Raw genomic sequence first — 15,552 nt, 5'->3', positions numbered from 1 at the left:
ACTCTGTGTCCTTGTCTATTATATATGTCATTGGCTAGATATTGTCATCATATCATTATGACATATGACTATGACAAGGACACATAGAAACTAATTAAATTGACAGTCTTCTCTCTCATTCATCACATCACATCCACTTACAGGCTAGCATATCTTTCGCGTTATCTATGCTACTTTCACAAGCTAGCCTTCAAGTTTTAGCCTTACCAGTTAACCGTCAATAAAACATAATGTATAAATCGTTTTGCTTCCAAAATAAAATAAAATAAAATTAGATTCAAATAAAAAAGTTTACCATTTTTCTTCTTATAAATTTAAAAAATGTAAATACATTTTTACAACATATAGCGACTAACAAAGTACGCCACGCCGCGCGAGTAAAACGAGCTTTATGTGTGTGTATGTATGTATGTATGTATGTTTGTATTTATGTATGTATATATAATTGTAATATGGAAAGTTTTGTTTAAGGAAAAAGTAGTTAGCTTTTCTAGATAGACTATTATTATATAGCGAAAATACTCTCCGAAAACTACGATATAATAAACATTATCCGATTTTCTATGTGTGTTAATTCATAAATATGTCGTTGCAGATTCGTGGCGCTACACATTAAACAAAAAACAACAAAAACTACATCCAACTCACATTCCCTATCCTTGTCGTTTGGCGAAATGTGGTGCTGGTTTTGGCTGTGAATGAGAGAGGAGAGTGTACACAGTATACAATCGTCTGGAATTCGACGCCGACGCTCTTACAATTACTGTTATTCATCCTTCACATTGTAACATCGTCCGATCCGATGTGCTTGGGTTTTATACACATTGATGGTGCTGCTCTAGGTTAAACTCTACAATATATCGTGGTGTTCGTGTATTCTACATATATACACACATAGAAGTGTGGTCGAACATTAGAGGAGAGAGGGAAGCATTCTATGACAGAGCGTTGCTCTGCTGTTAGTTTGCGTCAAGACACCGTATCAATAAGATTCAACAACAACACAGTCAATTCTTTTCAAAACGAAATCAACAAGAAAATTTGTTTTCAAAAAAACGTGTACGTGTTTTCGGTTTTCGTTTTGATTGTCAGTTTTTTCGATCCAAAAATGTTATAACGTGAGCTCTTAAACTTCAGTGATTCTTTATTCAGTGATGTTTTTGTGACCAAATTTTTAAGTTTTTCAAGTTTAGTGCAATTTTCATTTTTTTTTTCTGTTATGGAAATTTCAGTATGTCGACGTCGTCGGTGAATGAAAATTTTGTTCTGACTTGATTTTCCCCAATAAAATTTCTGTTTTTGTTTATTGTTTTTAATTTTGAAATTCAGTGCGTTTAATACTCTTCACAGTGTTTTTCGTGTTTTTCAAAACAAGAAGAGAGCTGTTTTTAAAATAATTGTTTAAAAAAAAGAAAATAATATTTATACATTTAAGAAAATTGTTATTTTGGAAAAAGTATTATGAAAATGATGATGGGGTCGTGTTTAGTTAAAAATTGGTGTAATATTATTGTTTTTATTTTAATGGTTTTTTGTTGTGTAAATATTTTGGAAATTGATGGAGCATGGCAGGAGAATGTCCGACCAAAGATGTCTGTTCAATTAGGTAAGTGCACTTTAAAATTTTAATTTTCAAAAGTGATGATATTTGGAACTGAACAGGAACTGAATGTGGATTACGTTCTAAATAAATTTTGCTTAATTATTATACCAATATGCATTTTTGGTGGGAGCGCAAGTAAGCACATTGAACATATCAGTTTGACATATAATTGTGTGTTCCTTGCACCTCCACCAAAAATTGCATAAAAATGTAGGAATAAGTATATTTAACAACAGGGTATTTTTAAGCAAGTATTTTGGAAATATTTGAGAAATTTTCTATGATGTTTATTTTATCGGTTTTTCTAAATCCGAAAAAGAATGAAATGTGAATAAAATGATTTAGAACACATCCAAAGCATTTTTAATAGAATAAGTTAGAATTTAAGAAAAAATGCACTGAACCTTCAGATTACTCCGTTGTTGACGATCTTGTTTTAACGTCAAAAAAATGAGAAAAATGAATTTGTTCTCTTGGAAATTTGAAAATACTTCATTATTGAAAATCTTTTTTCAGTTTCCGAAATATGAATCCTGAAAAAGACGAACTTACCATCTTCAATTTGAAAATATAGTAGAATTTACATCGGAAAATTGAAACTAACTGAAATTTGAAAATGAAGAACTGAAGAGCTTGTTTCCATAAACTGAGAAAAATTTTTCATCGAAAATTTTACAGCCATCATGCTTAAATTTATTCCATCATTCTAAATAACGTTTAATTTATAAACTTTATCAGATATTTATAATCTAAAAATATTAGGTCGTAAAATTATTTTTATTAGTTATAAAAGTCTAAAATTAATTTAGTGCTTGTTTAACATGTGGGTAATTTGGGGGGTATTTAGGTTTATAAGAGGGGTCTACATAATTACTTCTTGTTTCTGATTTTTCAAGCCTATAAAACTGCAATCGATTCTTTTGATATCCTACACATTTTAATGGTGATATAATCCTTTAGAATATGCACCTAAACATGTAAATAAAACTATTGATAAAAGTTTTACAAAGTGCAAAATTTAAGGTAGTTCATTCAAAAGTAACTTTATACTGAGGTACTTTAAATATACTTAATGTTCACCATGAAATGTAAAATTTCGCTTAGTCGCTTAATTAATAGCGAATTTAGAGTTTATGAAAAATTTTTCTGAACCCAAAATAATTATTTAAACACACAAAAAACTCTTGATACAAGATTATTTTGAATACTATTTGAATAAGAAAAGTAGAAAAACGTAAAAAATTATTTAGTCCTTCTGTAGAAACTCAAGCGATTACGTGTCAATATCGTTATGTAACGTTTGTTCTTAAATTCTGCATAAATAAACAGTGGAACTATGTACTAAAAAATTTTGATAGTTGCAGTTTTCTAATCAGGGCTTTTTTTAAATTTTGGACAGATTTTTGTCTTTTCTCTCTTCTGAGATGACATTTCAAAAATCAAGTGGCTTAATATTTAATTTTTTTTGGCTTTCTACAAAAACATTTCTTGTTCCAATCTTGTACAGATAATTTGTTGGTTTTGCAAGTTTTTAAATAAGTTAACTTCAATCTGTAAATTAATTACTTAAATTTAGATAGCATCCTAACATCACTAGATCGTTTTCATCTAATCGTCTTTTAACTCTATTGGAAGACAATAATTTTGCCTGAATTTGTTATCTATTTGGCTAAGTTCAAACAGAATCTACCCTCAAAATTGGAAACCGAAGTCTCTAATATTTTCATACACTCATTTTTTTTGGGAACGTCCTTAATTCTATTCAACTCAATTTTGTTGATTTTAATTGTAAATATTTCAAAATCAATATATTTCATTTACTTTAATATAAATTTTATATTGAATAATAAAAATGGATTTTATGAGTGAATTACCTTAACAAGAATTAAACGACCTTATATGCCTATTGACGTTTACTACAATTACCTAGGTATTTAACTCCCTTTCTTTTGAAAGGAAAGATTAAGAATCTCTATATTATAGTAGCAATAACTACCTGAACAGATGGTTTTTGAAATTTATTCCACTTTTTTTTTTAAATACCTACCAAGTCGACCTCTCCCTGTTACATGAGAGAGTATATTTTACCATGAAAGGCACTGTATTTGTTTTTAGGGCATATTTCTACGGGTTTTTGAGAGGGGGTGGTTTGATGTTGTCATTAATATTATGAATTCGTTCCATACACTATGAAACGGTATAAAATTATTTACTTAATAAATTAATAGTATATATATATATATATATTTTGTTAAGGGGGATGGGGTAAAATTTCTGTTTTTCATTAAGGATATTATGTATTTTTGTTTACTTGACTAAACATTTTGTCCGATGTATTTATTATATATTGAACAAAATCTACCCTATGTGTCATATGTGGGAAAAGTCTCAATTGCATAATTTTAAAAACTTGGTAATTTCCTTTTCGATTCAAATAGGTTATTTTTGGAATAAAATCTACCCCGCTAGTAGAAAAAAAATGATCCAAAACATTTGAAGTTTTACTTATTAATTCACTATCCTTTTGTCTTGTTTGGAAAATTCATACCGATTCTCTGTACGGTTTAGGAGAAATTAACTATCGGTGTTTTTACCAAAAAAATTTTTTGATTTTTATGCACAGTTCTTAATTTTGGTATCATTTTAAAGCTTAAAACTTGAGGAATATTGATAAAAGTTTTTTATGTAAATGGTAAAACATTTTTAAATGTACTTATTCACTATAAAACCAACATTTATTACGACTTCTTCATATATCACCATGTAGGCGCTGTTTTTAATAATTTATATCTCGTAAATCGTAAAGAGAATCGACTTGTTTATACAGAAGGCGTATTAAATACTCATTAATAGACGCACAACATTTCAGTTTTTTAATAACACTTTTGCTTTGATATCGAAACATCTTAAGAGAAACAGTTCAATTTAATTTTTCGAAAGTCAACGCCTTATTTTTGGTCTGTCAAAATTTTGCATGCATATCCCAGAGCATCTTCTCTGTTAAATATTGATTTTGTTAGTGCTGAAAATATAACCCGATCATCTTAGTCAAAATAAGTGGTAAACCTCGGAATCTAACGAAATAAGCTGAATGTTTGTACAAACCTTTATTTTGATAGCACAAAGGTTGTCTCAAAAGTCACATAGACGGTCATGCGTGCCCGTCATTGGATTTTCAAGGTCAAAGGTCTCGAAAATCAGTTTTTGCGTGACCATATGTCTTTTGAGACAACATTTGTACTATCTTAATAAAGGTTTTTACAAAAGTTCAGCTTATTCCGTTAGATTCCGAGGTGAAACCCTAAGATGATTGGAGTATAATGTGCTCTACATAATATGTCGTAAAAATAAAAAAATAAAAATTTTTTTACTCAAATTGTTCCAGTAGAGTAATTTTTCTTTTAATTTCATAAAACGAAGTTTAAAAAGCATATTATTATTACATACACTATTATGCTACCTACATAATTTTCTAACTTTTCTCTCGAACCAAGCCGAACGTCATTATATTGAATAATATATTGTTAGTTTTATTCAATTCCATTTATTAAAATAATATTGTTATGTCATACATATTATTACAAGTAAAAGATAGAAGAATACTATAATTTCTATTCGAGTTTACTTGTTCTAGTTAGAAATTCTAAAATAAATATTGTATTTAAATTCATATAGTTTTTCTAACAAAATAGTTTTATTTCATGTGAAAAGAAAATTACTTTAAATTGTTTGCAGAAATTAATTTTTATTATTCTTTATGTTTGTTTTAAAAACAATGTTTTCTGGAATCTCTTTAAAAATCTCTGTAATCTGGTGTAAAATTCTTCTTTTAAAAGATTTTCATGTTAGAAAACTTTAATACAATTTTGAAATGTTTATGAAAATGATTTTTATGCATTTTTAAAGGGCCCAGTTTTAAATTTTAAATATGGTTTTATAATTTAAAATTTTTAGTTTTCAAAACTATTCAAAGAAATTGATTTTGCGAATTTTCCGAGAAGTATTGTATCTCTAGAAAAAAATAGCCGAATTATTGTAACTCTCAAATATGACATGTCCTGTATGTTTAAAATATATACTACATTGTATTTATTTTGAAAATTATTTATTTATTCTTCCAAATCAATTTCATCCCCTTCAAAGTAATCGCCTCCCGATGCAATGCACTTATGCCAACGGATTTTCCAATCATCGAAACACTGGTTGTAGTCACTTTCTGGGATTGCCTTCCGTTCCGCCTTCGCTGTGGCTTGAACCTCCTCTATCGTATCAAAACGGTGTCCCCGAAGCGGTCTTTTGAGCTTGCTGAACAGCCAGGAGTCGCACGTCGCCAGATCAGGTGAATACGGTGGTTGCGGAACGATATGGGTTGAGTTTTTGACGAAATGATCACGAATTATGAGTGCAGTATGGGATGGTGCATTATCGTGGTGTATAAACCATGATTTGTCTTTCCAAAATTCCGGCTTTTTAAGGCGGATAGCGTTACGCAAATGACGCATAATGTTCAAAAATATTCCTTGTTGATTGTTTGGCTGGGCGGGAGGAATTTATAATGCAAAACAAACGCGCGCAGTTTAAATTCAAATGTCACCTTATTTTTTGGACACAGTATTACTTATGGGTTAGCAGTTATAATTAGTTTATTATCAGTATCTGTATTTAACTTCTAAAAGAATACGAATTTTGCTTTGTAATTTTTGGAGCATTACTCTTAACAGATTAAATAATATTACTCTAAACAAGTTAAACAATATTACTCTAAACACATTAAATACACAATTTTTTTTTTTTTTTTTAAAGACCCCTTTAAGTCAAAAATATAACATTTTATTTTTTTACGCTCCATAAAATAATTAGCAATTAATCCTAAAATAAAAATAAATTTATTGAGTAAAAAAGCTTTTTTTACGTAAAAATTAAAACTAAAATATTAAAAACATCTAAAGTATTAAAAACAAAAATTGCAATAATTCCTTTTTTACAATGTGACCTATTTAAATTTTTTTAATTAAATATACAAATTTGATAGTTTAATATTTTGTAAATACAAAATGATAGAAAACTCTATTACTTAATCTAAATCATTGAACATTAGTGATGAGATAATTACACACCTTTAAAACATTTTAACTCTTTTTTAAATAAAGTAATTACATTTTTCAAAACTATTCAAAAAAGATATATAATAGACCACCCAATAGGTAAACGAAGATAAATTAATTTACCGAATTGGGTTATAATTAAAATGTCTTGTATATTTGATTATTAAGACCCATTTGACCTCCCCGTTTAATGGTTTAAAAAAAGATACGAAATATATTATTTAGATTTTAATTCGTATGAGTTAGAATTTATTATAGATTGGAAAAACTTATGTAGATTTTTGTTTAAAATTTTATGAGTAACTGTTGAAGAAAATAGGAAAGGTTAAAGAAAATGAATGTTACCATTCTTTTCTAACAGTATTACAGAGATTTGCGATATTAGGAGGAATTATTTTACTAAAATTTCAAACTTTTCTATTGACTTTAAAAAAAAAAAAAAGATAGACAGTCATGGAGACTGCCGCCAATTTTGGAATAACTGCGTTTTTTTTAACTTTTAAATTAATTATAGTAGTACCTTGGCTCGGAATTTTTTTAATTAAAAAGACACAAATTTTATCACTAATATGATAACCGTTTAAAATGTCTCCAAACAAATACCAATTTGAATATCCCGGTAATATACTATATTTGGTTAACTACGATAAACGTTTATCACACAAGCTAGACATCAACCAAAACTGACATAGTCACATGGACCGCACGCTATACAATACATACGAAACGAACCACGTCAGAAAGAATCATAGATGTCAGAAAGAATCATATTTTGCAGTTTATGTTTCAGTTTTTCCTGAAAACACGGATAAAACAACGTTTTCTATAAATGATTAGCTGAAAATGATATCACCCTTTATTTCAAAGGTTTTCTATGAATCTTTTTAGTGATCTATGAATATTTTAGTGATCTAAGTTTAATATAAACATGTGTCGTAAAATACCCTTTTTTTATTAAAAATATTATCAATTTCAATGAATAATTTTTTTATACGAAAATGATGAAAAAATTGTAGACGGGATATAGTTAAATAATTAAATCAAATCAAATTAAAATTTTCATTATTTTTAAGTGGATTAATATACATTCATGATGTCATTTCAAATTGAACGGTAAATAAAACACACCAAATGAAATAAGCCATTTTCATTTAGTACTTTATATTATATATATATAAAATACCTAATCGATAACTATGACTTTTACATTAGGCTTTAAACACATACAAACAAAAAATATTCGTCCCCCTTTTTCAAAAAAATTCGATTTCTAAAAACTCAGTCAACAGTTAATAAGGGAGGGTGTTTTTTTTTCTCACTGTAGTGCGTTATATAATATATATTCCTTAATGACTGTATAAACAGCTGATACGTTTTACATGTACATTGATTTACAAACGAATTTAGAAAACCCTAAAAAATAATTTGTTAATGTATTAACAAAATGTCCAAATCTACAGTTTGGATCAATGTTTTAAAAATATTGTTTTCTGGTTATCACGAGAAGGAATTGCACAAAATTACGTTATTTCTAGATTCGTTAATTCATATGATTTTGGAGTCAAAAGTTCATCAACGTGGACGATCCTTTTTAAGGGATCTTTTCAGGTTGTTGAAAACAAATCAATGGGTTTTGGATTGTTTTTTTGTTGTTGTTGGAAAAACTATATTGTACTAATGAGTATAATAAAACACGTTGACGTTAATAGCTCTAAAATGAGCTGAGAATCGGTTCTCTATGAAACATCGCTGTCAGGGATAGGCAACAAAAAAAGCAATCAAAATTTTGCAAGAAATGTCTTCTTGTTGATTCCATATGTGACTAACACTACATTTGACCCAAAATGCGTTTTATTTTTATACCATGTATATATGAAATATATCAAGGTATATTAAGTTTAGTCCCAAGTATAAAACGATTAAAAAAAACATTGATACTACGAGCAAAGTTTTGGTGAAGGTGTTGATAAAATCCATTTTCGTTTGGCCGTTTGAATGTCTGTCCGTCCGTAACAAACGTCATAACTCAAAAGAGATAATAAGCTGAAATTTTTATAGAGTGCTCAAAATTTAAAAAGTGAGATTCAGTTTGTAATTGAGCAACATATGTCAATTGGGTCTTGGGTTCATAGGACCCATCTTGTAAACCGTTTGAGATAGAACAAATGTTTAAATGTAAAAAATGTCCTTTTTAAAAAAATAAACATCTTTTGTTTGAAACATTTTTTTAAATGCAAATGTTTATAGAAATTTTATTAAAATTTCTAATCAAATTCCTAGTTCTAGCACGAGAAAAATCTTTCAACTAGGTAGAGGTCATCTTTAAAACTATAAAAGATAGAAAAAAAAAAGATTTAAAGATAATAATTCAAAAATAATGTTTAAATTTTAATCGTATCTCCAATTTAAATATTACTGCGCTTAAGGCTGAAATATATCATCGACTTATTTGTGCTCAATTTACAAATATTAATCGATGCCCCAGAGTCGGTATACATGACTAAGACATAACATTTAAAGAAACTCTAAAAATGACAATCGAAATTAATTTGAAAAAAGTATCTGTGATCAATTGATCCTAAAAAGGAGAGATATTTATATATAAACAATAAATCTTTATAGACTTGTAATTGAAAGTAATCAAACAAGTAGTAATGAATGATTGTAACTTTTGCTATCTGTCAAGTTTTTGATATGAAAGAGAAATAAAAAAAACGTTATCATCATCTTACTACACCTTAAGTAAATAATAATTGTTATTTATAGTATATTTCTTTGATGACTTAAGTAATTATCTTTTTAATATGTTTTGATAAAAACTTTAAGTCATTTTAAAACACGAAGATTAATATTAATTGTAAAATATTATTTCGAACGGAAGAATATTTTACTTTTTATTTTTCTACTCCAAAATTGTTCTAGCGCTTAATTCTACTTAAATAAAGCTTATTTTTAAATATCTACTCTATTTAAGGTGATTGTAAACCTACAGCATTGTAAAAAAGTTTTGGTTTATTGCACGACACATACATATAAACCAAATACATGCTTTGTAGCCAAATAAAGTGTTGTTTTAGTTTTACAATACTACAAAAATACATAATATTTTGTGTGCTGTTTATAAATTTGATAGTATAGATATCTCTCTTCAATCATCAATACTCTAACTATAGTCGTCTCTGTTCATCAAATGATCAAATGATCTTCGATGAAGTCATAATTAAATTAAAATTTTGTTTTTATATAATCGACAACCTTATATTTTTATGGTATTATTATAAACAACAAAATTGTCTAAATATTTTAGACAATTTTTTATCACTATCTCTAGATTTTTTGATATAGAAATAGCCAATTGAAAAGGATAACCTATATGATTCATCATTTTTTCAGCCAACTTTGAACGATAAAATAATAATAAAAAGCCCGATGATCTAGGAATTTTTTGTGATTTTTGGAAACTTTATTAATCAAAAAATGTATTTATAAAGTTTTATTGAAATCTCTAGTACTATTCAATCCTTGCATAACTTCTTAAATTCAGAAATATTTAGAAGTAATTTTATTTGAGTAGAATTAGAATTTTATTTTTTTTAATCCTTTAGCACGTCGGAGTTTTAATTTGTTTGAGTGAAACAGCACATTAAAAGAGGCGTTTAAGAGTGCCTATACAACATCTTTGTTAAACTTAATATTAATTAATCTACAAGGGAGGTCCTCAATTAATAAACTTCAGAATTGAAACAAACTAAATCGTTGGGTGGTGAAGTATTTAATAAATAAGAATTAATTTATCCAATAAAAACAAATTATTATTAAAAATTAAAATCCAACATAAATTATAATGTTTAAAAAAAAAAAGAGAAAACCAAACTCTGTAGTCATGCCAGACAAACAGATGGTGTCAAATTAATAAAACATCAAAACATAAAATAAACATCTACATACAAAAAACACACAAAACCATTTTAAGTGTTGCTATTACAATAATTAATTAAAAATAATAATAATAATAATTGTATTGTTAATGAAAAATATTAAAACTAATAATAGTAATGTATGTACAGCCGCAGCCTCCTCTCAGTCTTTGTGAGAGTCTGTTTTATTCTTGGGGCCATTGTGATTACAGAGTGATTTTGAAACATTGAAAAATATAACATGTCGTCTCACTAAGGGTATAGTGTCAGAAAATTCTTAATTTTTTTATACTTATTGAGGATATTATAATACAATATTATAAAAATCATATTTTGGTGATAGAGCAAAATTAAATTTTTCTGATAAGACCATAAAGTTAAAAAAAATCGATTTTTTTGATAACATAGGTAAATTTGATCCGATCTTTTTGGAATTTTTTTTTAAACCGACTAGTTTTGGGTCATTCTTTTCAGCTGTGCTGTCAATTTTTCGCTAGCTATCACTTATGTGCTTAATTCCGGAACCAAGACCCCACATTCTTGAAACCTATTAGAACAAGGTTAATTTTGATCAAACATTTGAAAAATATAACCCAAATTTAGTAGAATTACATACTTTTTTATCAAAATTGTATAAAATTTGGATGTGATAGAGCAAAATTAAATTTTTTGGATTCTGATGACGTCATAAAGTTAAAAAATTTGATTTTTTTTGTTTACTCCACCAAATATCATCCGATCTTATTGGAATTTTTTTTGAAACCCACTAATTTTGGGCCAATCTTTTCATCTGTAATGTCAGTTTTTCGCTAGCTATCACTTATGAGCTTAATTCCGGAACCAAGACTCCACATTCTTGCAACCTATTAGAGCTAGGTTAATTTTGATCAAACATTTGAAAAATATAACCCAAATTTAGTAGAATTACATACTTTTTTTATCAAAATTGGATAAAATTTGGATATGATAGAGCATTATTAAATTTTTTGGATTCTGATGACGTCATAAAGTTAAAAAATTTGATTTTTTTGATAACTCAACCAAATTTGATCCGATCTTATTGGAATTTTTTTTGAAACCCACTTACTTTGGGTCAATTTTCTCAGCTGTGATGTTAGTTTTTCGCTAGCTATCACTTTTGTGCTAATTCCGGGACCAAGACTCCACATTCTTGCAACCTATTAGAGCTAGGTTAATTTTGATCAAATATTTGAAAAATATGACCTAAATTTAGTATGATTACATACTTCGTTTATCAAAATTGCCAAAATTGTACTCTTTTGGATACATTTTAATGAACAGCGAATATATCACTACATAGTATAAAACAAAGTCGCTTTCTCTGTCCCTATGTCCCTTTGTATGCTTAAATCTTTGAAACTACGCAACGGATTTTGATGCGGTTTTTTTTTTAATAGATAGAGTGATTCAAGAGGAAGGTTTATATGTATAATAACATCCATTAAATAGTGGAGAAGTACTGCTTTTTTTGAGATAAATAGTTAAAAATGTAAAAAGTAAATAAGTAAAAATGTAGTGTATGAATTTAGATATTCCAAAGATAGCAGGAAATCTTCATGGTATAGGGAAAGGGGGATTGTTTTACTCCAAATTTAACGCGTGCGGGCCACGGGCAGTAATGAATAAATCAAAACTACTGGATCGATTTTAATCACATAGGCTATATATTTTATACCTGTGCGAAGCCAGAGCAGGTCGCTATGTTTTTATATACAACGTTCACAGTTTTTCTGCAGTGTATTTAGTATCAGCATTGGACCGGTGCGAAGCCGGGGCGGGTCGCTAGTTAATAATAATAATAATTAAACTACAATTTTAAACCAATTTTGTTTGTATTATTACTATCTGTACGTCATGATTATTGCAATGGGGAGGAGGAGGAAACTGATTCAAGCCAAAGTTTCATACTGTTGAAATCACTCAGTACTAAAACCAGTATTTATTTATTAATTCTGTTTTCAGAAAATATATTATTTTGTTTGTTGTATACGAAGTTGAATTATGTATTATTATCATAAGAAGCACAGTACCCCATTGCAACATAGTGCTAGAGTTAAGTAAGCTAGAGTTAGCAAAGCCTAGCATTACCACTCAGGAGTACTAAATAAGTTAAACAAAGATCATATATAATTATTATAATACAATTCTGTATCTTTATCTATCATCAACTGTTTGAATCTACTTCCATCGTTTGATGAAATGAAATAAAAGAGTTGTGAGTTAGACTCGAATCTGTTTGAAAATGTATCAGATTTTTATTGAAGGGCAGAAAAGAACTATGATAACATGCTTCAATTGAATTTCAGTTTACTTTATTAATCAAATCATTGTAATTTACAACAATATTGTTCAAATGTATGGATGAACTGTGTAATTTAATAAAAATTACCTACTCTTTGAATATCATCAAATTTAAGCTTGCTTCAGACTGTCTGTTAGTAGCTGAACGGATGAACCGATTTTTTTGGTTTCTTTTTAAAGGTTATTTAACGGAGTGTTCTTAGCTATGTTTCAAAAGGGAGCTTAGATTTCCGTATTCGAAAAAACTAAAAAATTGGCGAAGATTTTCAAAATCGATTCAGTTTGGAAAAGGCATGACATGTAATTTAACATATAAATAATTACTATGGAAATGAATGATCAAATAAACCTGGCTCAATTCATTTCGAAAAGTGAAATGGTAAAATAATTAGGTAATTTAAAACAATAATTCAAAAGAACAAAGTCAACTCAAATATTTCAATTTCAATTAAAATATTACCAAACATTTGTCCCAAAAAATGATAGCTCTCTAAGTATCCTTTTCATCTCATCTGGTGTTATTGACCATCACATTGATTTTTATTTAAGAAGGAGTGTTGTAAGTTGAAAATGTCTATCTGTGCGTCTGTGTGTTTCTCAGTGGCATCGTAGCCCCTAAACGGTCGAACCGACTTGATTGAGAACATTTTATAACTAAAGTTCCAAAAATCGCTTTACTAGGAATAGATCGTATTTGTCGGAGGTTTTTTAAATTTTGTAAATTTCGCTTGTATTGTTATATAATGGAAGTGTTTGTGATGTAATAACTGAACCTGTTTTTATATAAATAATAATATAAATAAAATATAATGTATATCCCACACATAATTCAATTTAGTTGGCATGCTCCTTTGGAGTTGTCGCCCGTCATCTTGAATGCATTGTATTCATAGTCATAGTCATAGGCGATATGGTTAAAGAGAGTAAAAATCCTTTTAAAACTGGTTCTCTTATTTATCTAATTCACTCACTATTATATTATAATCATGTTAAAATATAAATGTTGAGCAGAAACAGAAACAGATGTCTGAAGCATTCTTATAAATTTAGTGTTTTTTTTTTTTAATCATAATTTTATACAATTTTTTATTATTTCTATTGGACAGTTCTTCGTCAATCAAAAAATTTGTATCAAGATGCCAATCAATTGTTTCTCTCAAATAACTCATCAAATTTTTTTTTAATGGTTATATCGATGTACCTTTTAAAAGTATTTTCTGTTTAAATTTTATTCAAATTAAAATTCCTTCAAAAAGCAGGCTTGATGAGAGAGGGTGGGAGAACGTGGAAGAACCCCTCCCCCCCGAACCTGGGCTCTGCAAAGGTCAGTATCGGTGTGCACGCCATACGGTGTACTATATTTCGGAGATTGTAAAATTTATAGTAGTTATGGTGGGCAAGTCAATGCTGATTTTTGATACACACAATACTTCTGGTGGATAGTCCTATTCAATTCTGTTATATTACTTATCCTACATGGATACTATATGTATCTGTCTCTATACCATGCCAGCATTGTATTAAACGCCATACACTTCTGACCGTGTATAGAGAACGTTTTATATCTTGTCAGATTAGAATTCTCGTCGATCGTGGAGCTCTGAGTACTTGCCCATAGCGCCTAATAGGAAAGAAGAGCCTGCGGATCGTGATACTTACCCATAGAACAAAAATGAATGCAGAATGGACAAAAAAAAAATTATTTTGACATTCCCCAATTGGTAATAATGTCGAAGTCTCATGTTATGTCATTCTGTACTGAACAGCGAATAATTTGTGTGAGATATATTGTTCGACATCAATCGTTTTTTTCCTGATAGGAATAACTGCCCATGCTTTTCTTTCACGCAGTTACAAATTTTTTTACATCATTTCTATTAGAACCATTTGTGTGTGCTGAATTTTGAATACAAGTTTTACTATTTACTTATTTTGGCAAAATTTTTCGTAAAAAATGATGATATGAAAAAAGTAAACATCTAACGAAGACTCGAACGGCAAACGCTCGGATTTATCGTTCACATTAGGATTGAATCTGGTCTCTTTCTACACATTCAATTAGTTTATAATTAATAAAAGAAAATTAATTAAACGTGGTTTGGCTGCATTTTAATAATCACTAAAACTTTAGAAATAAAAATCAGAAACACCTTTTCATATCCGTTCACATAATGGACATGGATAAAAAAATAAATAATTTATGGTCGTCTATTGAATTCAAATAATATTAGTTCTTATATTTAAAACAAATACGTCTTTAAATTTGTAAAATAAATAAAAACAATATGAATAAAGTGCATAACTAAATATAAAATATATTATTTATTATTAACCTTTTCAATTTTAAAATAAAACAAATACTTCTTTTGAAATTGAAAATTTTACAAAGAATTTAAATTAACAAAAATAATAATAAAACTCTTAGAACTTGACATTTATTATATTCATCGTAATTGCCCACTGTACGTACAGTATCAGTCTAGGGTCAGGTTTAGTACTTGATAGTCATTTTAGAATGTTTGGAAATTTGAGAGGCCATTGGCAAGGTCGTATGCTAGTTTTTTTTCTAGATTTAAGAAACTTGTTTAAAACATAACCTCTCTCT

At 28.2% G+C, this 15,552-nt stretch overlaps 1 protein-coding gene across 2 annotated transcripts in view; it reads left to right on the top strand.

Annotated features, from left to right (window-relative positions):
• The first annotated feature begins 1,464 nt into the window (after positions 1-1,464).
• Positions 1,465-15,552, top strand: part of LOC123298400 (semaphorin-1A) — an 805,573-nt gene continuing 791,485 nt past the window's right edge. For both annotated transcript variants that reach the window (XM_044880393.1, XM_044880391.1), the window contains exon 1: positions 1,465-1,606. In XM_044880393.1, coding sequence (XP_044736328.1) covers positions 1,468-1,606 — 139 coding nt within the window. In that variant the 5' untranslated portion in view covers positions 1,465-1,467. The remainder of the gene's footprint in view (positions 1,607-15,552) is intronic.

The sequence above is a fragment of the Chrysoperla carnea genome, chromosome 4, assembly GCF_905475395.1.
Source record: "Chrysoperla carnea chromosome 4, inChrCarn1.1, whole genome shotgun sequence".
Taxonomy (NCBI): Eukaryota; Metazoa; Arthropoda; class Insecta; order Neuroptera; family Chrysopidae; genus Chrysoperla; species Chrysoperla carnea.
This window is presented reverse-complemented; position numbering and strand designations above follow the sequence as displayed.